Raw genomic sequence first — 27,262 nt, 5'->3', positions numbered from 1 at the left:
GCTACTCAGGTGCCCCTCCCACCTTATTTTTAAATAAACATTTATTTTATTCTTTATTAGAATAATACATTTTTGTTATAGAAAGTTTAGAATATGTAGGAAAGTGGAAACAAGAAATCAAACACACAAAGTCCCACCACCCCAAAACAATCATCATTAACCTTTTGGTAAACAGTTGAATCTTGAACTATGGGAGGGTTAGGGATGCTGACATCTGAGTATAACTTTTTCCAGTTAATTCCAATTAGTTAGCATTCAGTATTATATTAGTTTTAGGTTTAATATAGTGATTCAACACTTGCATACATCACCTGGTGCTCATCAAGACAGTGTACTCCTTAATTCCCATCACCCATTTAACCCATCCCCCAGCACCCTCCCCTTTAGTAACCCTCCATTGTTCTCTGTTTCTTGAGTTGCATCTCTCTCTCTCTCTCTCTCATTTACCCTTTGCTCATTTGTTTTGTGAAAATCTGAGTATATCTTTTGACCCCCCCAAAACTTGACTACTACTGTTGATCAGAGGCCTTCCTGATAACATTAATCAATACATATTTTGTGTGTTATTGGTATTATATACTGTACTTTTATAATAAAGTAAGAAAAAGAAAATGTTATTAAGAAAATCATAAGAAAGACAAAACACATTTACAAGCATTGTAAAAGATCTGCTCCTAAGTGGACCCATGTGGTTCAAAACCATGTTGTTCAAGGATCAGTTGTGTTTCATTTTAGTCTTCTCACATATTTTATTTTTCACACATATGAGATAATATTAAGTATATGATTTGTATGTTGATTTTTCCATGAAATATTATGACATAATTCTTTCCCAACACTATTAAGAACTCAGTAAACATTTTTTCATCTAAATAATACTCAATTATTGGATAAACTGTAACTTTGACCTTCTTCTACGATTTAGGTTGCTTACACTGTTTTAACTATTGAATGGCTTTGGCTTAAAACTTTCTCAGGGTAAAAATCTCTGAAGTAGATTTACAGGTCAACGTATGTGAACATTTTTAAGGCTTTTGCAAGACAGTTTTGAACACCACACATTTTAGATCTTGCATTTGACTTTATCTTTGTAGCAGGTTTCATTAGCCTTCTTTATACATACTAGAGGCTCTTCTGCCTTTTAATTGGCAAGGAAATCACCAGGAACTGAATACACACTGGAAGGAGGAGATAAGCAGAGTAATCAAAATCAGCTCCAAAGAAAAAATGGAAACTTAATCTATCTAAGCTTCCAGTAGCATAAAGTTTCATAGACCTTGACTTACCCAAGTGAAGAAAGTTAATGGTTCCTTACTTGTGGAATTGAGGGAGGAGGCAGAAATTAGATTAGATTCATACCTTTCTAGAAACCATTGGGTTTCCGATAATTGTGGTTAGTAACAATTTCAAGCAACAGAGCTTTTTCTAATAGCTTGTGAGGGGGGCTGAGCAGACTCATGAGAAACAGAGAGCCACTGCTATCTGATGTGCCATCATGGGGAAGCTAGTTTATTTTGGGCTAGACCCAAAGGCCTGAGGTTCATGGGGGTCCAGCGTGGCCTGGAACATCATATTTATTCTGAGACTGAAAGATCTGTGGGATCCCTGAGCTCTGTCCTGGGCTCCTGGGATCCACTAAGTAGAGGGTATTGACGCAGGCTGGTGGTCTGGAACTTCTGCAGACCCAGCCCCCATTCTGGACCAAGCCAGAGCCAGGTCACCACACAGTTGACTCAGGAGTGGCCCTGAGGTTGCCCAAATAGCATTTTATTCTCAAACACAGACAAGTGGAATGTGAAATAGGATTTCAGACGGAGGTGCCAACTTTCCAGGGGCCTTGGCCAGCTTCCAGCCCTTCACAGCCTTGAAGACTTATAATGTCCTCTCACTGCTGAAAGATAAATAAATCCATTTTTAAAACTTTCTTCAGAGCACCTTTTTTACATGGTCCCCACAGATACTTTCTGATTGGTTTTCTAGCTCCTCCAACCCTCCTACCTTGTGGAAACTTGCTGTGTCATCAGAATCTAACCAGAACCTACGAGAGGGTTAGCCTGCAGACCCACTGGCCACAGATTTCCGTTCTCATAGTCTGAGCCATATTTGCTTTCTGCTTTCTTAAAAAGCACACTTAAAAACGGGTTTAGATCAGCTTGAGGTCTCTGAGATCTCTGAAGATTTTCCTGCCATGTTTTCAAACAGCCAGTGATAATCTAAACTATTTAAAAAGCTTGGGTTTCCAGCTCAAGTATAATATTTATCTGTGCCCTCACAATTTCGAATGATAAGAGTACTGTTTTGTTAACCCAGCAGCCAGTTGGCTTACTGTTAAGTTCATGTTTATTCTTGATTTTGTTACCACAGATTCGTTTTGTAGAGAAAGAAGCTTAAACTTGGCCATTACCCTTGTGGCTTTTAAATCCAAGACATGGAGCTACTCGATATGTGAGCTTTCCCATCCTACACAAACACCGTCCAGACTCAGAAAATGCCCTATAAATTGCTATAAACTCAAATGTAGTCATTTTCTTGGGCTTGACAAAATTCTAGAGCATCCCAGCTATGTCTCCCTTGAAACAGAGTTTTCATTTCGCAGATAAGACAGTTGAAAAGTTTACTTGTTCTCTTCCTGGTTCTTCAGCATCTGTCTTTACTAGTCAGTGGGGGGTTAGAAGTAGCTTTAATCCCAAACCTTCTGTTTTGTTTACCCAGGAAAGTCTTGGCAAATACAAGGTGACAGGAGGAGATGGGGAAGAAGTGAGATCTTGATCTCAAGTAGTTCTCGACTCTTCATACAGGCTTCATAAATGACTGACCAATTGAGAAAAGAAGTATTTCTGGGATTTTAGACATGACAAGGAATAAAATTAAGTAGTCCTGATAAAGACTTTATTTTTTTTTAAAGATTTTATTTATTTATTTGACAGACAGAGATCACAAGTATGCAGAGAGGCAGGCAGAGAGAGAGAGAGGAGAAAGCAGGCTCCCTGTTGAGCAGAGAGCCGGATGTGGGGCTTGATCCTAGGACCCTGGGATCATGACCTGAGCCGAAGGCAGAGGTTTTAACCCACTGAGTCACCCAGGCGCCCCCTGATAAAGACTTTATTAAAGCAGTCATGTTAATAGATAATCTAAGCAGAGGACCAAGTTGATCCTTGGAACAAATGCAAAATTCTTATTTTTCCAGTGGAAACCTATGGCACCATATTGGATGTGTACATTGAATTGTGCAGGTAATTCGATGTGAAAACTAGTCTGTGGATACATAGACTGTGTAAATGTTGATGATAAGCATGAGGATGTATTAATTGGAAATAGTCTTAAAGGAGAGAGAGTTTTAATTCATCCTTTTATGTTGTACATATGAGATTGTATGCTTTGATTTATAACCACAGGCTCTCCGTGCAGAACTCATTGCTTCTTATGATGCAGCCCTCAGAGCAGAACTCAACACCCCTTTCTCTCCCCGGATCTGTTTGCTTCTTAGACAAAGCATCACCATTCACCCTGTTACCAAAGCTGGAAAACTGGGCGTCGCCCTTGACCGCACCCTAACTCCTTCTGCCACTCTTCAGTCAATGAATGGTGTCCACGCTACCTTCTAAACTATGAGTTTCATGTGGGTGGGGACCATTTGAAACCGAAAATTTCAGTCCCTAGCACAATGCTGAAACAATAATTATGGAATGAATGAACAAAGGAGTGATTGAAATGCGTGAATGCACCTACTTCCTTCCATTAACACTGCCTTTTCTGCAGTTCAGGCCACCGTCAGGCCTCACCAGCTCAATAATTCACAGTTTACAAATTCTAGAGTTGAACTATCCTAACTCATCTCCTGTTTCTGGGGTGGTAATCCTCACCCCAACACCACAACAGTTCATTCTCCATACTGTGTCTGGAGAGATTTTTATAATACCCAAGAATCTTGTCACGATCGTTCCTCTTCTCTGCTTAAAGCACTTCAGTGACTTTGAATAATCATCCTGATTTGATGTCCTGGTTTACAGCTATCGTCCTGGCACAGTCATCCCTCTCAGAAACGTCCTGGACTGGACAAGAACAATATAATCGCTCTATACCAAATCTATTTTCTGCTTATGTATGTTTCCAACCTCCCATTGTGCTACTCATGCTTTCCTCACCCCTGCATACTACTCTAGCCTTATTAAACTGAAAGTTTTTAAATTTTTTTGTACTCACTGCTCTCACATGCTCTTCCTTCTGCCTGGAAATCCCTCTCTCTCTGTGCCTGGCTGGCCCCTATAATCCAGGTCTCGGGCTAGACAGAGAGTCTCTCTGACCCCCCAGGTTATGTCAGGCACCTCTCCTGCTCCCATAACATCCTGCGTCCTAGCTCCCATTGTTTTCATTACCTATTAATTTCCATGGGTTCCCCATTAGCCTCCAGGCTCACTCAGGTCAGCAGGAACATCTGCCCCCTGCATAGTTGAATCCTGGTGCCTAATCCGGGGTCCCGCACAGAGATAACACTCGGCAAATATTTGGTAAATAAACGATAGAAGTAAAATATCACATGCTATTAGAATGATCAAAGTATGTGTGTGGAAAAATCTTATTTCATAATAAATCTTATGGAAACATGCCTAGTTTGTGGCTAGAAACAGTATTTCGTCTTCTTGTCTCTGTTCATCATGTTTGTGATAATGGTGGAAATGAGCCTGTGTTCCTTTGATTGAAAGTTCATTCTAGGACAGGATTTGCTGTCAGTACACACTATCAATTCCAGGAAGTTTTGCAGGTGATAATGTTGCAAAACAAAGCAAAGAACAGCTGCTTTCTAGCCTTTTCAAGCAGTTAGGGCTACTTGTATTTCAACTATGCTCAGTAGATTGGTTTTAAATTTGTTTGCTTTGAAGTTAAAATTAAATTTAGTCTCATTAGTCTAACTTATCCTAGATTGTTTAAGTTCCAAATTCTATTCTCATACTCACAAAAACAAACATAAAATGCCTTATGCTTCTGATAAAATTATTTGCATTGTACTCTTTGCAAACTTAAAAGCATGTGTTCTTAGATGGTAAATTTTATGCTGCTATTTGATCTACCAGAGAATCCAAGCATTTTGTTCCACATGGATTGACTAGAAAGGAGTTCTGGACCTACTTGGGGGGGGGGGCGGTCCATGAATATCATTTTATTGAAAGAAAAGGAAGGTTAATAGCTTTTATTTTTTTCCCCTGATAGAAATAGCTTTAATGTTTTTCTGATTACAAAAGTAATACATAGTTACTGAAAAAAAAAATGAGGAAAGAGAAAGAAGAAAACAAAATTCATCCGTAATCCCACTCTTAGGTTATTATACTAAACATTTTAGGGTAGGGATTTCTAGGCTTTTTCTCTGCATCTGTCATCACATTAGTATAGATTTTTTAAAAAATGGAAATGCTACTACTCTTCCACATATATTGCTTTTAAAAATGTTTTTTTCCACTTAAGAAGTTTGGGACATTCCAGGATAAAAATGGATAGAGTGGATTTTAGGAAGTTTTGCTTTCTGGTGCATTGAGTGGTGTAATTTCCCCTTCACCTCCCCTATTAAGAAAACTGTTATGATAAACTCCATTACTCTTTGAATCAATCAGGTTTCATTTGAAGGAAACAGAAACAAAGGAAGCTATTTTGAGCAGAAAAAAATATGATTTTTAAAAAGTAGGTATTTACAAGATTGGTGGGCTGTCTAGAAGAGGAAACACTAAGGTGATCCTCCAGAAATGAGCCTGAACTCTGAGCTTGGGCTAGCCAGGCGGTTGCCCCTTCCCCATAGTCAGGGTTCAGGGAATCAGAAAATAGTCACCAGAAGAGCTGTTCTATGGGCATATCATCCTGGCTGTTGGGTGGAGACACACTTGTCAGTGCCACCACTGTTGGTCTTAGAGCCCCACAGCATCTGCTTGATCCATACTGCCAAGAGCAGATGCCCGGTGTCCCTGTGTCTGACTCCTCCACCCTTACTAGGGGGGGAGCCTGCACCCAGGGAGCTGAAAGACAAAGTCTTCACAGCTGTGCCCATCGTCAGAAATCACAGAGATGTCCTCTGCTTGTGTCTGTTGTCAGCATTTCAGGGTAGTGCGTCTCCTTGGTGGAACTTAAGTTACATCTGGAACCTACTTCAGGAGAGTCTAGGAAACAGTTCATAACTGTATAGCTTTTGCAGTCCAAGCCCACTGGTTAGGAAGCCAGAGGGGATATTGAGTACTGCCACATTCATCACACATCACTGCTTTAGGTGTTGGGTTTTTATTCTTTTTGGATACATCACTATGCAAAGAAGAATTTAAAGGCAACATAAAGAGGGATAATTTATCTCAATGGCTGATTACACCACTCTTATTTATTTATTTACTTAGAAACTTTATTTATGTAAGCTTTTCAAAAATTTGATTCTAATATAGTTGACATACAGCATTATATTAATTTCATGTGTACAATATAGTGATTCAGCAGTTCTGCACATTACTCAGTGCTCATCGAGATAAGTGTACTCTTATGCCCTTTCTCCTGTTTCACCCATCCCCCCCTCACTCCCCTGTGGTAACCATCAGTTTGTTTTCTGGATTTAAGAGTCTGTTTTTTGGTTTGTCTCTTGTTTTCTTTGTTTATTTGTTTTGTTTCTTAAAATCCACATATAAGTAAAATTATACGGCATTTGTCTTTCTCTGACTAACTTATTTCACTTAGCATTATAGTCTCTAGATCCATTCATGTTGTTGCAAATGCCAAGATTTCATTCTTTTTTATGGCCGGGTAATATTCCATTGTCTATATATACACCACCTCTTCTTTATCTATTTGTCTGTTGATGGAAACTTAAGCTGCTTCCATGTCTTGACTATTGTAAATAATGCTGTGATGAACATAAGGGTGCACATTCCTTTCAAATTAGTGTTTTCATTTTCATATTCTCTGGGTATGTACCAGTAGTGGAATTACTGGATCACATTGTAACTCTGTTTTTAGTTTTTGAGCAGCCTCCATATTGTCTTCCACAATAGCTACACCAGTTTGAACTCCCACCAACAGTACACAGGGGTTCATTTTTCTCCATATTGTCAACACTTGTTTTTTTCTTGTGTTTTTGGTTTTAGCCATTCTGACAGGTGTGAGGTGATACCTTATTGTGGTTTTGATTTGCACTTCACTTATTATAAGTAATATTGAGCATTGTCTTACGTGTTGGCCATCTGGAGGTCTTCTTTAGAGAAATGTCTGTTCATGTCTTCTGCCTATTTTTAAGTTGGATTGTTTGGGGGTTTTTTTGGTTTTTTGGTGTTAAGTTGTGTAAGTTCTTTACATATTTTGGATACTAAGCCTTTATCAGATACGTTATTTGCAAATACCTTCTTCCATTTAGTTTGTTGTCTTCTTATTTTGTTGACTATTTCCTTTGCTGTGCAGAAGCACAGCAGTTATTTTGGTGGTGTTCTCATAGTTTATTTTTCATTCTGTTTCTCCTGCCTTATGAGACATATCTAGAAAAGTGTTGCTATGACTGATGTCAGAACAATTACTGATTATGCTGTCTTCTAGGCTTTTTATGGTTTCAGGTCTCATGTTTAGGTCCTTAATCCATTTTGAATTTATTTTTGTGTGTCATGTAAGAAAGTGGTCCAGTTTCATTCTTTTGCATGTAGCTGTCCAGTTTTCCCAACGTCATTTTTTGAAGAGACTATCTTTTTCCCATTGCATATTCTTGCCTTCTTTGTTAAAAATTAATCAACCATGTAATCACGAGTTTGTTTTTTGGTTCTCTATTCCATTCCATCGATCTGTGTATCTGCTTTTGGGCCAGCACCATACTATTTGGATTACTACAGCTTTGTAGTATATCTTGAAATCTGTGATTGTGATACCTCCAGTTTTGTTCTTTTTGAAGATTGCTTTAGCTATCTGGGCTCTTTTGTGGTTCTATACAAATTCTGGGTTTATTTGTTCTAGTTCAGTGAAAAATGCTGTTGGTGTTTTGTTAGGGAGCACATTGAATGTGTAGATTGCTTTGGGTGCTATGGACATTTAAAAATATTTGTTCTTCCAATCCATAAGCATGGCATATCTTTCCATTTGTTTGTGTCACCTTCAGTTTCTTTCATCAGTATTTTATAGTTTTCATAGTACAGCTCTTTTACGTCCTTGGTTAAGTCTATTCCTAGGTATTTTATCCTTTTTGGTGCAATTATAAATGGGATTGGTCTCTTAATTTCTTTTTCTGCTACTTTATTATTAGTGTATAGAAATGCAACAGAGTTCTATATGTTGATTTTTATCCTGCAACCTTGCTGAATTCATTTATCAATTCTAGCAAGGTTTTTTTTTTTTTTTTTTGGTAGAATCTTTAGGGCTTTCCATATATAGTATCATGTCATCTGCAAAGACTGAAAGTTTTATTTCTTCCTTACCAGTTTGGATGCCTTTCATTTCTTTTTCTTGTCTGATTGCTGTGGCTAGGAATTCTAGTACTATGCTGAATACAAATGGTGAAAGTGGACATCTTTGTCTTGTTCCTAAGATTAGGAGAAAATCTCTCAGTTTTTCCCCCACTAAGTATGATGGTAGCTGTGGATTTTTCATGTGTGGCCTTTATTTTGTTGAGGTATATTCCCTCTAAACCTGCTTTGTTGAGGGTTTTTAACATGAATGGATGTTGTACTTTGTCAAATGATTTTTTTGCATTTATTGAAATGATTATATTGACTTATCCTTTCTCTTAATGATGTGATGTATCCCATTGATTGATTTCTGAATAGTGAACCACACTTGTGTCCCAGGAATAAGTCCCACTTGATTATGGTGAATGATTTCTTTAAAGATTTTGTTTATTTGACCAAGAGAAAGATACAGCGAGAGAGGGAACACAGCAGAGGAAGTGGGAGAGGGAAAAGCACGATCCCTGCTGAACAGGGAGCCCGATTTGGGGCTTGATCCCAGGATCCTAGGATCATGACCTGAGCCAAAGGCAGATACTTAATGACTGAACCACCCAGGCACCCATTTAATGATTTTTTTTTAATGTATTATTGTATTAAGTTTGCAGTGTTTTGTTGAGGATTTTTGCATCTATGTTCATCAGAGATGTTGGCGTGTAGTTCTCCCTTTTTTTAAAGTGTTTTCATCTAGTTTTGGTATCAGGATAATTTTGGCTCCGTAGATTGAATTTGGAAGCCTTCCTTCCTCTTCTGCTTTTTATAATACTTTAAGAAGAATAGGTATTGCTTCTTCTTTAAGTGTTTAGTAGAATTTGCCTGTGAAGCCATCTGCTTCACAAAAAAAACTGTTGGGAGTTTTTTTTTTTATTACTGCTTTGTTTTCATTGCTGCTAATTGGTCTGTTCAAATTATCTATTTCTTCCTGATTCAGTTTCAAGAGGTTAAATGTTTCTAGAAATTTAACCATTTCTTCTAGATTGTCTAGTTTGTTGGCATATAGGTTTTTATAATATTCTCTTATAATTCTTTTTATCTGTACTATCAATTGTTATTTCTTCCCTTTCATTTGATTTTGTTTATTTGAGCCCTCTCTTTCTCTCTTTCTTTTTTTTTTTAGATGAGTCTGGCTAAAGGTTATCAGTTTTGTTGATCTTTTCAAAGAGCCATCTCCTTGTTTCATTGATCTGTTTTGTTTTATTTTCAGTTTCTATTTCATTTATTTCTGCTCTAATCTTTATTACTTCTTTCTGTCTAGTGATTTGTGGTTTGGTTTATTCTTTTTCTAGATCCTTTAGGGGTAACATTAGTTTGTTTATTTGAGAAAAATTTTTCTTGCTTCTTGAGGTAGGCCTGTTTTGCTATAAATTTCTCTCTTACAACAGTGTTTGCTGTGTCCCAAAGATTTTGGACAATTATATTTCATTTCCTGCCATTTTTTTTTAATTTCCTCTTTGATTTCTTGGTTGACCCATTCATTGTTTAGTAGCATGTTATTTAAAATCCATGTATTTGTGTTCTTTCCAGAATTTTTTCTTATGGTTGATTCTTAGTTTCTTAGCACTATGGTTAGAAAAGATGCATGATATGACTTTAGTCTATTTGAATTTGTAGAGACTTGTGTTGTGGCCTAGTATGCAATCCATTCTAGAGAATGTTTTATACGCACTTGAAAAGAATGTGTATTCTGCTGTCTTAGGATGGAGTGTTCTGAATAGATCCATCTACTCCAGTGTATCATTCAGAGCCACTGTTTCCTTGATGATTTTCTGTCTGATGGTCTATCCATTAATGTGAGTGGGGTGGTAATGTCCCCTACTCTTATTGTATTATTGTCAGTTACTTGTTATTAGCTGCTTTATGTATATGGATGCTTCCATTTTGAGTGCATAAAATATTTATAGTTGTTACACCTTCCTGTTGGATCATTCCCTTTATGATCATAGAGTTTCTTTCTTTGTCCTCTGTTACAGTCTTTGTTTTAAAGTCTACTTTGTCTGATGTAAGTACTGCTACCCTGGCTTTCTTTTCACTTACATTTGCATGATAAATGCCTTTCTATACTTTAACTTTCAATCTGCAATGAGTCTTATAGGCAGCATATAGATGGGTCTTACTTTTTTATCCACTCTCTCAACCCATGTCTTTTGATTGGAACATTTAGTCCATTTATATTCAAAGGAGTTAATTTTTTTAAGATTTTATTTATTTACTTGAGAGAGAACGCGCTTGAGCATGAGTTGGGGGGAGAGGCAGAGGGAGAGGGAGAAGCAGAATCCCCCACTGAGCAGAATCCCCCACTGAGCAGAATCCCCCATTTTTGTCTAACTCTGTGGGGCTGGATGCCAAGACTCTGGGATCATGACCTGAGACAAAGGCAGACACTTAACAGACTGAGTCACCCAGGCGCCCTTCAAAGTAGTTATTCGCAGGGATGTGCTTATTGCTGTTTCGCTACTTGTTTTATGGTTGTTTTGTAGTTCTTCTCTGTTGCTTTCTTCTCTTGCTTGTTTTTTTCCATGGTTTGCTGGATTTCTTTAGTGATATATTTGGATTCCTTTCTTTTGGTTTCTTGTTTTGTTTTGTTTTGTTTTTGTTTTCGTTTTTGTCTATCTGTTGCTAGTTTTTGATTTGTTGTTACCAGGTTTATACATAACTTACGCATGTAGCAGTGCATATTAAGTTCAGAACTGCTTAAGTTTGAACCCATTGTTTACTCCCCTTCCTACCTCCATGTTTTAGATATATGGTATCATACCTGACATCCTTTTATTTTATGATCCCTTGACTAATTTTTGTAATATAGCTAACTCACTGCTTTTATGCCTCCTACTTTTCTTCTACTTATGGTCTTTTCTTTGCATTCAAAAAGTCCCTTTAGGGACTGTAGGGCCTTTGGCTCAGTTGATTAACTATCTGACACCTGATTTAGGCTCAGGTTGTGAACTCAGGGTGGTGGGATTGAGCCCTGAGTCAGGCTCAGTCTGAGTGTGGAACCTGCTTGGGATTCTTCCTCTCCCTTTGCCCTTCCCCACTGCTTGTGCACACACATGTGTGATCTTTCTTCTAAAAAAAAAAAAAAAAAAAAAGTCCCCTTTAACATTTCTCATAGGGCTAGTTTAGTGGTGATGCATTCCTTTAACTTTTGTTTGACTGAGAAACAACTCTTTATTCTATTCTGAATGATAGCCTTGCTGGGTAGAGTATTCTTGGTTGCTGTGTTTGTTTGTTTTTTTCCTTTCAGAACTTTGAATATATCACACCATTCCCTTCTGGCCTGCAAAGTGTCTACTGAAAACTCCACTGATAGACTAATGGGGCTTCCCTTTTATATAACTGCTTTCTATTCTCTTGTTGCTTTTAAAATTCCCTTTATCACTACTTTGCTGCATTTTAATTGCTATGTGTCTTGCTGTGAACCTCCTTGGGTAGATTTTTATTGGAGAATCTTTGTGATTCCTGGATCTGGATTTCTGTTTCCTTCCCCAGATTCAGGAAGTTTTCAGACATTATTTCTTCAGATAAATTTTCTGCCCCCTTTCCTATCTCTTCTTCTGGGATTCCTATAATATGAATGCTATCATGCTTGATGATGTTACTGAATTCCTTAAGTCCGTGTTTATTTTTATTATTATTCTCTCTCCTGTTCACTTTGATTGTTTTCCATTACTCTGTCCTCTGGGTCACTGACTATTCTTCTGTTCCCTCTAGTCTACTATTTATTTCATCTAGGAAATGCTTAATTTCAGTTATTGAGTTCATCATCATCCAAGTGACTCTTTTTTTGTTTTCTCTTTGTTGAGTGTCTCACTGAGGTCCTCCACTCTTTTTTCAAGTCTAGTAAGTATCTTTATGACCATTACTTTAAATTCTCTATCAAGTATATTACTTCTCTCCATTTGAATTTGCTCCCTTGCTGTGATTTTGTTCAGTTCTTTCATTTGGGACATATTCTTCTGTCTCTCATTTTTGTCTAACTCTGTGTGTGTTTCTATGTCCTAGGAAAGTCCCCTACATCTCCTGCTCTTGAAAATAGTGGCCTTATGAATAAGACATCCAATAGCTCCCTGCAGTGCAAAATCCCCTGTTTACCAGAACCTGGTGCTTTGGGGTATCTCCTATGCGTGTTGTGTGCACCCCACTATTGTGATCGAGCTGCTTTTGCCTTCAGTGCAGTCATTTCTGATAGCTCTCATTGTTTTGCAGCAAGGTTTGGTCCCTGTGTTATCAGTGGGCCAGACTTGGGCTTGAGCTGGGTCAAACCAAAGATTGCCAGAGATGCAGTAGCACCAAACTGCAGGGCATTTTCCCTGTGTTTTCTCCTGGGAAGCTTTTGTTGTTCAGCAGGGCTCACAGTCAGATCTGATGTCTGCTCCCAGCCCAGCAATGGAGCCACAGTAGACTGGTGTGTGTCATTATCCTCCATTCTCCCCAGGGAAGGAGTCACTCTCATGTAGCACTGCCTCCTGTCAGGGCTGCTTGCACACCACCAGGCTTGTGGCACCAATTTGGATGGGCTCCGGCCAAGGACATATTGAAGGGGGCAGGTGTGGAGAAGCACACTAGGCCAGGGGTACTGTTAGCAAGGTAGGTGGAAAATGTTGGCCAGTGTGTCTAGGCTAGGGGACAAGTGAGGATAATGATACCTGCCAACTCTTTTTTTCTTAGAATAGTCTCCTAAAAATTCCTGCCCCTCTAGCACATGTTGTGAGATTAGTAAATAAATGTTGTTGTGAGATTAGTAAATAAATCTTCTTTGCATATATCCCAGGCATTTTTTTAAACTGCTGCTTCTGTGCTGCCTCCCTGGGCTCTTTGTTATGCTGTCTCTCTAAAGGCAGGACTCCACTTCCTGTCACCCTCCTGGCTCTCCTAGAGCTGAGCTCACTGAATTTTAAAGTTCCAGGTGGTAAGCCCCACTGATCATAAGAACTCAAGAAATTAGACCCCCCTATTTTCAAAGCCAAATGTTATGGGGATTTATCTTCCCTGTGCAGGCTCCTGTGCCTGGGGTCCTTGCTGTAAGGGTCTGTTTCTCACCCTTCTCTGTGCCCCCATTGTTCCTCTCTCCCTCCAGCAGTCCTGCAGGTCCATTTAGCTCCCAACCACATTTATGCCTTTCCCACCCTCTTTGATGTGGCCTCTTCTCTATGCACAGCTGTGGAGAGTCTGTTCCTCCAATCTTTGAATTGTTTTCTGGGTGATTTACTCTGATATGGGTGTTATCTAGTTGTATCTGGATGAGGTGAGCCTCCAAACTGCCCACTCTGCCGTTTTCCCCTAAAGTCCCTGCCCCACTTCGATTTCTTTAACCCATCTCTGTTGCTGTCTTTTTTTCTAATTTTTTTTTTCATAGAAACAGTGTTTTGTTAAAGTGCTCTTCACAGAGTCACTAATAGTCTCGTGTTGCTAAACCCAGGGGTCAATTCTCAGGGCTCATTTTACTCATTTGACCTTTTAGGACTTCTGACATGGTTACTCATTATCTCATTGAAACTCTTTCTTCTTTTGGTTTCCAGACCTCACACTTCCTGGTGTTCCTTCTAGTCCATCTGCTCAGTCTGTCTCCCTGCTGTCTCCCCCTCATCATTCCAAGTCTCTCCTCATCTCTCATCTCTGTTTACTTTACTCATCTCATCTAATCCTGTGGCTTTAAATACCTGAACTCCACACCCATGTACCCAACAGCTGTTTGGTTGGTATGCACTTTTGAACATTTTTAAAACATCTCAGACTTACCATTTCCAAAACCAAACTTTCATTCCTTCCCACAGTGTCTTCCACCTTTGGTCTTTTTCATCTCAGTTCATGGAACTTCTATCCTTCCATTTGCATAAGACAAAATCCTAGAAGTCATTCTTTTTTTTTTTTTTTTTTTGACAGACAGAGATCACAAGTAGGCAGAGAGGCAGGCAGAGAGAGAGGAGGAAGCAGGCTCCCTGGTGAGCAGAGAGCCCGATGAGGGGGCCAATCCAAGGACCCGGAGATCATGACCTGAGCTGAAGGCAGAGGCTTTAACCCACTGAGCCACCCAGGCGCCCCCTAGAAGTCATTCTTGACTTCCATCTTTTTTTTACATTCATATTCAATCAATCCATCAGGAAATCCTATTGATTCTACCTCTTAAAATATCTACAATCCAACTACTTCTCTCCAACCCCACTGCTCTCCACTGCTTTAAGCCACTGTTATTTCTCTCTTGGGCTATTGCCTCAGGTTCTCTCTGCCCTCCCTAGAGCATAAAAGTTAGAACATGTTATCCCTCTGCTCACAACACTACACTGAGGGACACCTGGGTGGCTCAGTGGGTTAAAGCCTCTGCCTTCTGCTTGGGTCATGATCCCAGGGTCCTGGGATCAAGGCCCACATTGGGCTTTCTGCTCAGTGGGGAGCCTGCTTCCCCATCTGTCTCTTCCTGCCTCCTCTATATATATATCAAATAAATAAATAAAATCTTTAAAAAATCTTAAAAAAAAAAAAAAAAACCACTACACTGAAATTCTATCTCAGGATGAAAAGTCAAAATTCTTAGAACAATCCAGAATGCTCTTGATGACACTCCCACCCCCTGCCCGTCACCATCCCTCTGGTTTCCTTTCCTGTCATTCTCGTCTTGGCTCACTCTGCTCCAGCATCCTGGATGTTCTTAAGCACGCCTATCCCATAGAGATGTGGCAGCTGCTGGCCTCTCTGCTTGGAAAACTCCTCCCCCAGATGTCCACAAGGCTCTCTCATCACCCTCAAGACTTTTCTCAGCCCATAAGCCCTTCCCTGATCATCCTGTTGAGTTGCAAACTGACCTCCCCTCTGGCTCTCCGAACCCTCTTTTCCGGTTTTAGTTCTCTCCGTAGCACATACTATTTTCTAATTAACTGCTTAACTTCTTTCTTTTATGCCTACTCTGTCTCCCCCCTGAAGAAAATGGATATTGTAATATTATTTATTATTGAATCTTCAGTGTCTAGGTACACTGGTGATCATTCATCAAATATTCATTGAAGAACTTTCTTTATACATGCATCATCGTGCACTAGTCTAATTATTTATTAGGAATTAATTCCTAGGGTCAAATTTAAGCACAAATTGCCCAGAAAGGTTTTAGCAATTTGTTCCCTCAAAGAGTTCATGAGAATGTCTTTTTCCTGATACCTTCACCAGCATCATCCCTGGTCACACTATCCTTTCTGTTCCTTCCACTCACCATGTTTGTCCCCCCTAGATGCATTTGTACCCCCTTCTCCACAACTTCCTCCTCCAGAATACTCTCCTGCCACACTTTTACTTGGTTTAATTCCTCATGGTATTTAGGTCTTAACTTTGTCACTTCCTTGGAGAGGACTTCCCTGATCATCAGCTGTTAAGTAACTTCTCAGTCATCCCGTATCACATCATGTCATTAGCAGATATTATCTTATTTCTGCATTTGCTTATCTATGATTTCCCTCCCTAGAATGTAAGCTCCATGAGAACAGGAGACTTACATGTTTCTTCCAACACTATCTCCAGTAAATGTGTGTTTGATAATGGAATACACACTAGGTATTAAAATTTTTCAGTATTATGACCTGCTGGGTGAAAAGTGGATTAAACATGAATTATTTTCCTGGATTGGTGAGGCTGAGCATCTTTCAAGTATGACAGCCTTTTTCTCATCAGCAAATCCTGAGATGATCTAGAAGTTGAAAGGTTCAGTTAGAGTATTTGTCTTAGATAGGCTATGTCCAATTTCTTGTTTCAGATGTGTTGCACGGGTTTCTTATATTGCTAAGAAGCATCGTATTTTACATTATTGAAGCCTCCTTGGCATTGATGTCAACATTCGTATCCATAAAGGCAGATTCCTTCTGCAAATTTCTCACATACATGTTTTCTTTTTGTCTTCACAGCTTTTAGAAAGAACCAACCATGGCTTTGAAGACTCGGACTCCGGTGCTACCAAGAGTCCACTCCACTTAGCTGTAAGTGAGATACCGTGGGCGGCTTCCTCTGCTACAAATAGAATCTAGGTGTTCCTAGAACTAGGCTGCTCTTAAAATGATAGTGTAGTAACACAGTGAGAACTAATAATGAAAACAGTACATGGGTAAAGCCACAGGCTGCAGAGAGAAAGATTGACTCAAATTCCAATCCCAACTTCACCCACTGGTGACCTCAGACACATTACTTACCCCATATGGGCCTCAATTTCCCCAATTGTCAAATTATGGCAAAATAAAAGAGACAATTTTCTTAGAGCCTTTACCACAGTGTACTTAATAAATTATTATTATTATTTTTAAATATTTCATTTGTTTATTTGATAGAGAACACAAGTAGGCAGAGAGGCAGGCAGAGAGATGGGGGGAAGCAGGCTCCCCACTGAGCAGAGAACCCGACAGGGGGCTCAATCCCAGGACCCTGAGATCATGATCCGAGCCGAAGGCAGAGGCTCAACCCACTGAGCCACCCAGGCGCCCCTTAATAAATTATTATTATACATTTTAATGGTCTTTGTAATTATTACTATCTAATAGTTCAATTAAAAACATTGAGGAAATTTGGAGAACACATTTTGGGTTTTTTGGTTTTTTTTTAAACCTGTAACACAGGTTTTTTTTTTTTTTTAAGATTTTATTTATTTAATTGACAGAGATCACAAGTAGGCAGAGAGGCAGGCAGAGAGATGGGGGGAAGCAGGCTCCCCATCAAGCAGAGACCCCGACTCGGGGCTTGATCCCGGGACCCTGGGATCATGACCTGAGCTGAAGGCAGAGGCTTTAACTCACTGAGCCACCCAGGCGCCCTGTAAAGATCTGATTGTAGCCAACAGTACACAAGTCTACAGCCTACCACAAAATCAATCAAATTCCACAGTTAAAAATTGTGAGCTATTTAAACACAAGCTTGTGAAAGCGAGGTGAGCGGATGCATAAATGCAACTCGACTTCTCCTGCCTGCGCTTGAAATCAGGGTTTTGTAGGAGGGATGAGGCTGTGATTCTTGTACTGGCTGAGACCTCAGAGCGGGGAGGAAGACCGATCCTGTCACCAGCAGAGCTTCCTCTTCGCATCCCTGACTGAAGGGAAACGCAACAGCTCAGAGCGAGGATCCCCAAACTTTCCACGGGGGTGACCGAGCCGGCAGAGTCACGTACCCCTTTCTCTCAGCCGGTGTCCTGCTAGCAATTGGTGATCACCAGCTCTTCTCTAGAAGCGTCTGGGATGGGCAGCCCCACCCAGCAACAGCAGCTCCCCTGTAGAAGGTGCTGCAACAACGTGGGGCCTCAAGTCCACGGCCACAGCGATGGTGTCTGGGCCTATCTGGAGGCTGAATTCTAAGAAGAGCGGAAAAGGGCCGGGTCTCTAAGTTGAACTATTGGGACTTTCCCTTAATACCATCCCGTATTAGCACTTCTCAGTGTCACTCTGATGAGTAACTGAGATGAGATTTTGTAGAACAGAGGGGAGTGTTTTGTCGATGGGCACATGTAAGTAGTCACACAAGGCGAGGGCATGACCCCACCCCAGCAGGACTGGGATGAGCTGATCACACTGCACGGAGCCCAGGCTTCGCTGGCCGTCTCCCCACATGATCGCCAGCACCCCTGTTGATCCCGGTCACCACCCTCGGCCACACCCACCAACACATCCACCACACACACACACACACACACACACTGAGTCCAGTGAAATTAGGCTACAATGTGCATCCGTCTTTGTTCCGGAGATGGACTTAGAGTGGGAGAGGCGGATGGATGGTGGATATTTGCATGTATAAAGCTTCATGCCCCTTGGCTCTCAGTACACGTTGCCCTAAAGGTTGCTCCCTAGAATCTCTGTACAACCATCTTCTGCCCCTGGGGAAGGTCCCCCAAAGCGGAGGGTTCACATACAGCATTAGCTGCCTCGAGAGAGGACTGTTTCGGGGATCTCAGACAGAATTCACATGCCCTTCATCAGTGGGGTCACCGGCTAGTAATCTGAGAAGAGACTTTCTTAGCTTCCCCCAAATTCTGCCATCTCGAATTTTTTTTCTGAAAATTATTGTTGGGTACTTACCGTGTGTCAGTTGCTCTGCTAAGATCAGGGTTTCTGGTCTTGTAAAGACAAGGTAGTGTGTTTTCAGTGGAGAGAACTGGGCATTTGGCACTTCTGCTGCTGGCAGGCGCCTGGGAAGAACACTCAGAGAGGAGGTCCCAGCCCCCAGTCTTCCCGTGAACAACTCACGACGACATGGTTTTCCCACCTGTAAATTTAAAGGAGTAAGTTAAAGACTCCAAACCCTGTCTAATTTGTAAATTTATTTCAATTGTTTTTTGTGGTATCTTGGCCAAATACCTGACCCTTGTGTCTCAGTTTCCTCACCCATGACATGAGGAGAACCGCAGTACCTCTGTCATAGGGCCATTGTGGAGGTGACACAAGTCAATGCACGTTAGGCGGCTAGAACAGTGCCTGGCAACAGGTACAGTCATCCTCACTAATGCCGACGTATCCATCTCGCGTTTAACACACACTGACCGTGTGTGCTGAGCACTTGTTCTGGCAGCTGGAGAGGTTCCTGTAAATAACAACCAGCCTCTGTCCTTGTAGGGTTTCTAGTCTAGGAGGGAAATAGGCAAGGAGATCTGTAACATGACGGGTGGTAGGAGGTGCTGCCCGTGCTATGGACGGGACCAGTAAGACGCACTGAGGTGGCAAGTGAGGCTCTACTTTGTGTAGCATAGAATCTCACATCTGAATGAGACCTTAAGAGCTACCCATGTTGATATCTGACAGAAGAGTGTTCTGGGCAGAAGTGCAGAGTCCCTGGGGTAAGGGCAGGCTCGGCATGGTCCCAGAGCAGCAGAGTGGGGCAGGGAGAGTGGTAGGAATGCAGGGTGACAAGTTGTGGAGGGGTTGGAGAGTCAGGGGAGGGCCTCCCGCTCCATTGTAAGAATTTCAACTTTTTTTTTAAAGATTTTATTTATTTATTTGACAGACAGAGATCACAAGTAGGCAGAGAAGCAGGCAGAGAGAGAGGAAGCAGGCTCCCCACCGAGCAGGGAGCCTGATGCGGGGCTCGATCCTAGGACCCCAAGACCATGACCTGAGCTGAAGGCAGAGGCTATAACCCACTGAGCCACCCAGAGGCCCCAGAATTTCAACTTTTATGTGGAGCAAATTAGAAAACCATTTGGAGGAATTTGAGGAGACAGATGATATGAGATGACTTCTGTTTGAAAGGATCACTTAAGCTTCTGTGTTGAGTTTACATCATGAGGGAACAAACACAGAAGCCGGACAACCAGGAAGTGATGTTGATGTTGATCTTGATGATGGCGATGACTTTGACCAGGCTGATAGCAGTGGGTTAATTCTAAAACTATGTTATTCTTGCCCTCTAAGTGCTAAAGCCTTTTAAAAAATTATTATTTGCTTCAAGAACCCTGCAAGTATGCCTGTCACCCTCTCCAGGGGCCCTGGTGGCAATTAGCTTGATAAAAACCCAAAGCACATTATTTCTTCCATGGATGAATTCTAGGAATGAAATAGAACCAGATGCCCCCAAACCTGACCTGCCTTGAGTTACCATTTCCTGGCTGAGTGATCCAAGTCTCCAGGGTTATCAACCCAGCAAATTTCATAAACATTTCCTCCACTTGAAAAAATTAAATCAAGAAGCAAGGTTATGCAAATGAAAGGATCCAGCTGTCAAGATTCTGGATGGACCCATTGTTTGGTGGACTCTGTAGAGATCCCAGATTCTTTATCCCAGATTCTTTCTCCTCATAGCCTCCATTCCTATCTGAAAAGTTCAAAGAATTAATTGTATTTAAGACACATTTAAGTTACCTAACAATATATTTTTTAAAGAAAGATTTTTCAGGAAAGCAAAGTTAAAATATTTGATTGCTTACCTCTGTGAAGGTTTAAACTGGCTTGACTATTGAAAGCCAGACTATTCCCTGCTTTCTGAACGAACATGTTTGTTCTTCTCTATGATTACCTCCTCATTTCATTATTTCCTAAATTATTGGTGAAACTACCTTTTAATTAGCTAGTTTAGAATGGAAATAGAAAGAGAAATAGGGCAATTTTCATCATGTACTGCTGACATGAGAAAGGTCTCCTTTCCTGCCTACCTGAGCCTCCTCAAAGAGTTTAAAGCGTCACTGTATACTTTGGTGTATACTCCAAGAACCATATACCTGTCCAAAGACAGAATCATGCATTGAACCCTAACTAGCATTTCATATCGCATGGTCCTTTGTCTACAGGGTTGAGCTCTAAAGTGTGGCAGTAAGTGAAAGTTCTTGTCTAATCAAAGTTACTTTCATTATTTCCCTTAAATTGCCCTTAAAGTTGAGTGCACATAGCTTTATGTCTTCAATTCTGTGGGGTCATGCTTTTGCATGCTAAAATTCAAGCTAGACCAGGGGTGAGAAATGAAAGGAACTCTATGAGTAAACCTGGTCTTTCAACCATTCTGTCTTTAAGAGACTTTCAAGTGCCTGATATAGAAGAAAAGAAAGGATAGAATTGTGAAGCTTTCCTAATCACCAGCAGGGTCACCCTTTTTTTTTTTTTTTTTTTTAAATTAAGCCTCTAAATTTAACACAGGCTGATGGATGTATTTTTTGTGGTGAGGATTAAAGGAGAAAATGTAGGGACAAGTTTAGCACCTAACTTAAGTGCCTTGTAACATGACTCTGCTGTTCAGAGCAGAGCTCATTCCTTCCCACTGCCTTCCTTCCTACGTCCATTTCTCGTTCCCGTGTCTTCTCTTTTTAAAATCTGAACATGTTAGCCATCATGTTTTGTAGGTACACATGCCATTTATGAGTTGCTGATTCTATTTTCCTAGGCTAAGTTATACTGATGGAAATGAACATGTTGACTGTCTTGGTCACAGTAGTCACTGGCACCGAAGGAACCAGCATTTGCAGAGGACATCTAGACCCTGCTGCTCTCTCCAGGGAATTCATTTCCCTTTGGTGTGAAGTCAGGATTTCCACATCCGCTCAATCTGTTGCTGCCATGACACTTTAAAATGAGAAGCGTTTTTTGCAAAGTCAGTTTTCAAATAAGTCACAGATAAGCCAGAGGGAAGTGAGATAGACTGATTTACACCCTGATGTAGACCCCCCTAGCACCACTGCTTTTTACCGGAGGATAGGTCCTCCCAAGTGGCTTCAGATCACCTATGGTCAGTTGATAATGGCCGAAACTGGGGGGTGGGTATGTAGAAATTCATTACATTCGCCTCTTCTCGTTGTACAGGTTTGAAATTTCGTACAGTCAAGAGGTAAAGGGACATATTCCTTTTGGTCTTGTGCCCTTTCTGTAGGCGCTCATGATTAGCCCACAGTCAGGCTCTGGGGTCTGATTGGTCTGGCTTGGAACGTCAGTGCCCCCATGTAAGGCTGAGTGACCATGGAAAGTCTAGGTGATGTCTCTGCCCTTCTGTGTCCTGGTCAGTAAAGTGGGGATAACACTAGTATCCAAATTATGGGTTGTTGTGGCAATTAAATGAGGTGTCTCATGTCCAGGACTGCCCGACACACAGGGAAGGCTCAGTAGATTTAGCTATTGCTGCAAATTTTAGGTCACACTGAAGGCTTATAATCTTACAGTTACGGTTTGCACAACAAGCGTAGATCAGAAAGGTGGACATAGAGGAATTTGTTTTCCTGTATCAAGGAGGGCAGTTTGTGTAGTAGAAGAACGGTAGTCTAAAAGTTATCCCCAATGTATACCTTTTTGCCTCCTACTTCTGTTCAAGTCACTTTATCTCTGTGTTAAGCCTCCTTCTAGGTGGGAGGGAGGGGGTCTAGGTTTTTGATTCAATATTTGTTGGAGACAAAGATATTATGTTTAAAAGTCACTTAAGTGAAATCACTGGGAAAATTATAAGACATTGCCCAACAGCCTAGATTTTAGTGGTCACAGATTCTGGGTTTCAAATTTGAACATGGTCACCTAATAGGTGATCTTGCCTAAATTAATTAACGGTGCTTGTTTTGTTTTGTTTTCATTGATAAAAAGAATGTTTGGGTAGGTAAATAGCTGCTACTTAAAAAATCTATGTCTAGGTACGCCTGGGTGGCTCAGTTGGTTAAGCCGCTGCCTTTGGCTCAGGTCATGATCCCAGGGTTCTGGGATCGAGTCCCGCATCGGGCTCCTTGCTCAGTGGGGAGCCTGCTTCTCCCTCTGCCTCTGCCTGCTTGTGTTCTCCCTCTCTCTTTCTATGACAAATAAATCAATAAAATCTTTAAAATATATAGATATATGTCTAAAATGTGTATCTATATTTCTACTACTAATACTAAGAAATGATAATAACGGCCATTCCATTAAGTCATTAATCACCAAATAATCAAGTGTCTGTACCCACCTGGTGCCCATGCCAGGCGTGATTAGGGGACAGCAGTGAGAAATACACATGAAGTGCCTTCAACCAGAAGTAATAAGCAAACCAACAGATGAGTAGCAGATCTCAAGTGGTAATAAGTTCTATAAAGATAAAATAAAGCAGGATAAGTCGGGACGAGAGTGTACGCTGAGGTGGAGGGCGGAGGGCTGTTTTTTGGCTCTGGAGAACCTCCAGAGAAGGTGCTATTTGAAGCAGAAGTACCAGGAGAGCATTTGAAGAGCTTTTCAGACAGGTAATAGAAAGTACAGATACAGGGCACCTGGCTGGCCCAGTCGGACAAGCATGAGACTCTTGATCTTGGAGTCATGAGTTAGAGCCCCACACTGGGTGCAGAACTTACTAAATAAATAAATAAATAAATAAATAAATAAACTTTAAAAAAAGGAAGGAAGGAACAAAGAAAGGAGAAATGAAGGAAAAGAAAAGAAAAGCAAAAGAAAGGAAAGAAAAAAGCTGTGGTAGCCAGGAGGAGGAAATGCATGTATTTAACCATGGGGTAGGAGAAGGGGTTGGGGGTTGGTGTGGTTGCACAGAGTGGGTGAGGCAGCGTGCTGACGATCAGGGTTGAAGGAGGCCTAATCCTAAGAGCTCAATGGTTTTGGATTTTATTATCAAGGAGGTAAGAAGCCACTGACTAGTTTTCATCAAGGGCTGATATGTCCCACTTGAGTTTTAAGAGCTCTCACCTGGAGGCTGAATGAGTAAAAGGTGGCACTGGGAGAAGATGGAAAGGAAGGCTCTCGCCATAGTGCCAGCAAAAGAGGATGGCGCTATGATGAGAACTGGGTCGATTCTGGATACATTTCAAAGAAGGAGTAGAGATGATGGCGCGTTGAGGGCTGTGTGAGGCTGTGTGCTACACCTGTGTGAATTAGAACAGGGATGCAGAGGTAGATGTTTTCCTGCTTGGGGCCTGAGAACCTGGAGACACCTCTGTGTGCTTACTCAGCAACACACCCCTGTACAGGGCCTGGCACAGCTAGCATGGGGAGCCCAAGGCTATTTTCAACACCTCCTTGCCCTAGTGTCCCAGAGCCCTCGTATAAGGCTACGACTCTGAGCTCAAGAGGGAAGATACAGACGACTCCAGAGTGCGGGGCCTGGGCAGCAACAAGCGTAGCCTTGCCACTTCCTGAGTCGGAAGAGGCTGCAGATGGACCAAGTTTGAGGAAGGAAATTGAGAATTTGGTTAGGGACATGTTAAGCTTGAGAGGCATATCTTTAAGTGGAAATATCAAAAGGCAGTTGAATATACAAGTCTAGAAGTAAAAGGAGATGTTACGAATGGGAAATAAATTTGAGATTCACCAGCCTGTGAGTTGTTATACATCATATTATAGGTAACGTATATGTTTACTACATAATATATAATAACCGTAATCATTCACAAAAATAATGTCAAGAGAAAGTATTCAAACCATTCCTATCAGGACTCTTAAATTCTATGGATTTTTTTATATTTAGTTTTGGATATAATTGTTGTTAACATATACTTAGGGTAAAAATTCAAATGATTTTTTAAAAAAGTAAAATAAAACAAGTCCATATATTCGTGACTTTATTTTCCATTTCTAGAGGTAGCCGCCATTAACAGTTAATTTTTTTATTAAATTTTTTTATTAACATATAATGTATTATTAGCCCCAGGGGTACAGGTCTGTGAATCGTCAGGCTTACACACTTCACAACACTCACCATAGCACCTACCCTCCCCAATGTCCATAACCCACCTTCTTTTATATTCTGAAATTTCGTATGAATACAGAAATATACATAGATATAGATAGGTATATATCTGGGTGTATTTGCTTTTTATATAATGAGGTCATGTTATACATACTGTCTGCGACTTAGTTTTTCAAAAAGGTTTTGATAGATTTTGCCAAATCACTCTCTGCAAACGTCATAGCATACACCAGCAACAGAGCATAGATTGCTTTTTTCACCATGTCTTTTTTTTTTTTTTTTTTGGATTTTATTTATTTATTTGAAAGAGAGAGCACGTGAGCAGGGAGTAGGGGGTAGGTAGAAGGAACAGGGAGACCAAGGCGGCTTCATCCCAGGACCCTGGGATCATGACCTGAGCCCAAGGCAGATGCTTAACTGACTGAGCCACCCCATGCCCCTGCTTTTTTTTTTTTAAAGATTTTATTTATTTATTTGACAGAGAGAGAGAGAGAGATCACAAGCAGGCAGAGAGAGAGAGAGAGAGATCACAAGCAGTCAGAGAGAGAGAGGGAAGCAGGCTCACCGTTGAGCAGAGAGCCTGATGTGGGGCTCGATCCCAGGACGCTGAAATCATGACCTGAGCTGAAGGCAGAGACTTAACCATCTGAGCCACCCAGGTGCCCCCAGGCCCCTGCTTTTATTTTACCATGTCTTAACTAGTACTGGATGTGACCAAACGTAATCACTGTCAGTCTGGTAGTTGAAAAATAGCACCTTAAAAAATGTACGTGTTTCCTCCATATGTTCATTGGCCTTTCCTATTTCTTATTGTGAGCTTTTCATGCCCTTTTGTACATTTTCCTAAGTTTTGAAATGGTTCGTAAGTTTTTTTGTGCATGAGAGATACTGTTCTTTTGTCTGTGCTAAGCTTCTTTTCAAACATGCTGTGCCTTGAGTCACCGCTGCAGCGGGGAAGGGAAAAGTGCAGCCGACAGAAGAGGGGCCCCTGGCTGGCGAGCACACTGGGAGCAGGTCTTCTCTGTGTCTCCTTCTTTCCCTCCTTCTCCCTCCTTAGGCCCCCCCATCCTTATCTTTCTTCTTTCTTTTATTTCCGATGTCCTTTGCCCTGTATGTGCACATACATTTTTTAACTTTACAGACTTAATGCAAATTAACTCAATCTTTCAATTTTGTGTCTTGGTAGTGGGAAGCCTCTTGACCTAACATAGCATAGGACCTCATCATAGGCCTGAACTTGCTGCTGGTACACGGGAATGTATTTCCATGATTGTGTCTGTGTTTTCACGATAATCAGTGGGAGAAGTAAAGGAGAAAGGAGGAAGCATCCACTGTGCGCAAGATATTACGGAAAACCTTATGAATTTATCTCTTTTTATCTTTCCTGGGAGGCAGCTTTTATTGCTCTCATTTTATAGATGAGAAAACAAACTCTAAGTGAAATTAAAAAACTTGCCCGGGGTCTCCCTGCTTAGAAATTAAAATGTTAGACTGTAACAGATCTCTATGCTTCTGATAAATTATCAAGTCACATAGTCTTTAATGATTTTCTCCCCTCTAGGTTTAACAGAGAAGTCTCCCCCCAAAATATTCTGGTTGTGTCAGTATGTTTGGGACTGAACCGATAGAAGATTATATTAATTCATTCAGCTGCTAGTCTGTGTTAGATTATTAGATGGGTAGATACAAATACAAGAATACATTTAGTACCTCTGGAACATATTATTTCACAAACAAGAAAGAACTTGCAGAAATTCATATGTAGCCTGAGGCTTATGCATTATAATTTTTCAGTCTGACGTTCTGGTTTGTCTGTTTCAATAATTATCCCCAGCATCTTTCTGGTGTGCTCCTTGGAGCGGTCTCCAGCGGTGACCCAGGAGGCTTCGGCCCCGACGTGGGTGGTTGTGGGATTTGGGGTGAGCGAGCATTTCAGCGGTCAGTTTCTTCCTTGCAGGCCTACAACGGGCACCACCAAGCCTTGGAAGTCCTTCTGCAGTCGTTGGTGGACCTGGACATCAGGGATGAGAAAGGCCGCACCGCTCTGGACCTGGCTGCCTTTAAGGGACACACAGAGTGTGTGGAAGCACTTATCAATCAGGGCGCGTCCATCTTTGTGAAAGACAATGTAACCAAAAGAACCCCACTCCATGCCTCAGGTGGGTCCTGTCAGGAGTCCGGTTGCAAGTCGAAGGAAAAGGATGACAGCATTTCCTTTCATCCCCGCTTTAATGAAATTTCAGTTTTCTGTCTAGATTAACTCTGCCTACACTCTTCCAGAATGCTTTTGGCCCACTTGAAGAGGATCCACTTGAAGAGGATTAGTGTTTTCCAGCCAGAGAGGCTCTAGCCTTCTTCTTTTGGAACAGTTTTAGGTTCACAGCAAAACCGAGAGGAAGGCACAGAGATGTTCTATAGATTTCCTGTGTCCCTCCACCGCCCACCCACACACATGCGCGGACTTCCCCATTACCAGTAGCCCTCCCCAGAGTGTTTCATTCCTTACAATTGCTAAACCTCCAGGGACCCATCCTAATCATCCAAAGTCTTCAGTGTACCTTCGGGTCCGTTCTTGGTGCTCTCCCTTCTGTGAATTTGGACAAATGTATGATGACATAGATCCAGCATTATGGTATCATATAAAGGAAGATACTAGAAACACTGCCCTAAAAATCCTCCACACCCTATCTTGCCTTCTTAACTCAGAAGAGAGTTCAGAATTTTGACCGGTGGCTATCCCA

General features: G+C 41.1%; 1 protein-coding gene across 6 annotated transcripts in view; it reads left to right on the top strand.

The window, feature by feature from the left end:
- Positions 1–27,262, top strand: part of ANKRD44 (ankyrin repeat domain 44) — a 312,430-nt gene that overhangs the window by 254,180 nt on the left and 30,988 nt on the right. For all 6 annotated transcript variants that reach the window (XM_059393119.1, XM_059393120.1, XM_059393117.1 and 3 more), the window contains exons 17-18: positions 16,328–16,399; positions 26,479–26,680. In XM_059393119.1, the coding sequence (XP_059249102.1) occupies positions 16,328–16,399; positions 26,479–26,680 (274 nt within the window). The remainder of the gene's footprint in view (positions 1–16,327; positions 16,400–26,478; positions 26,681–27,262) is intronic.

Source organism: Mustela nigripes, chromosome 3, assembly GCF_022355385.1.
Source record: "Mustela nigripes isolate SB6536 chromosome 3, MUSNIG.SB6536, whole genome shotgun sequence".
Taxonomy (NCBI): domain Eukaryota; kingdom Metazoa; phylum Chordata; class Mammalia; order Carnivora; family Mustelidae; genus Mustela; species Mustela nigripes.
The sequence above is the reverse complement of the archived record's forward strand: the minus strand, read 5'-3'. Positions and strand labels throughout refer to the sequence as shown.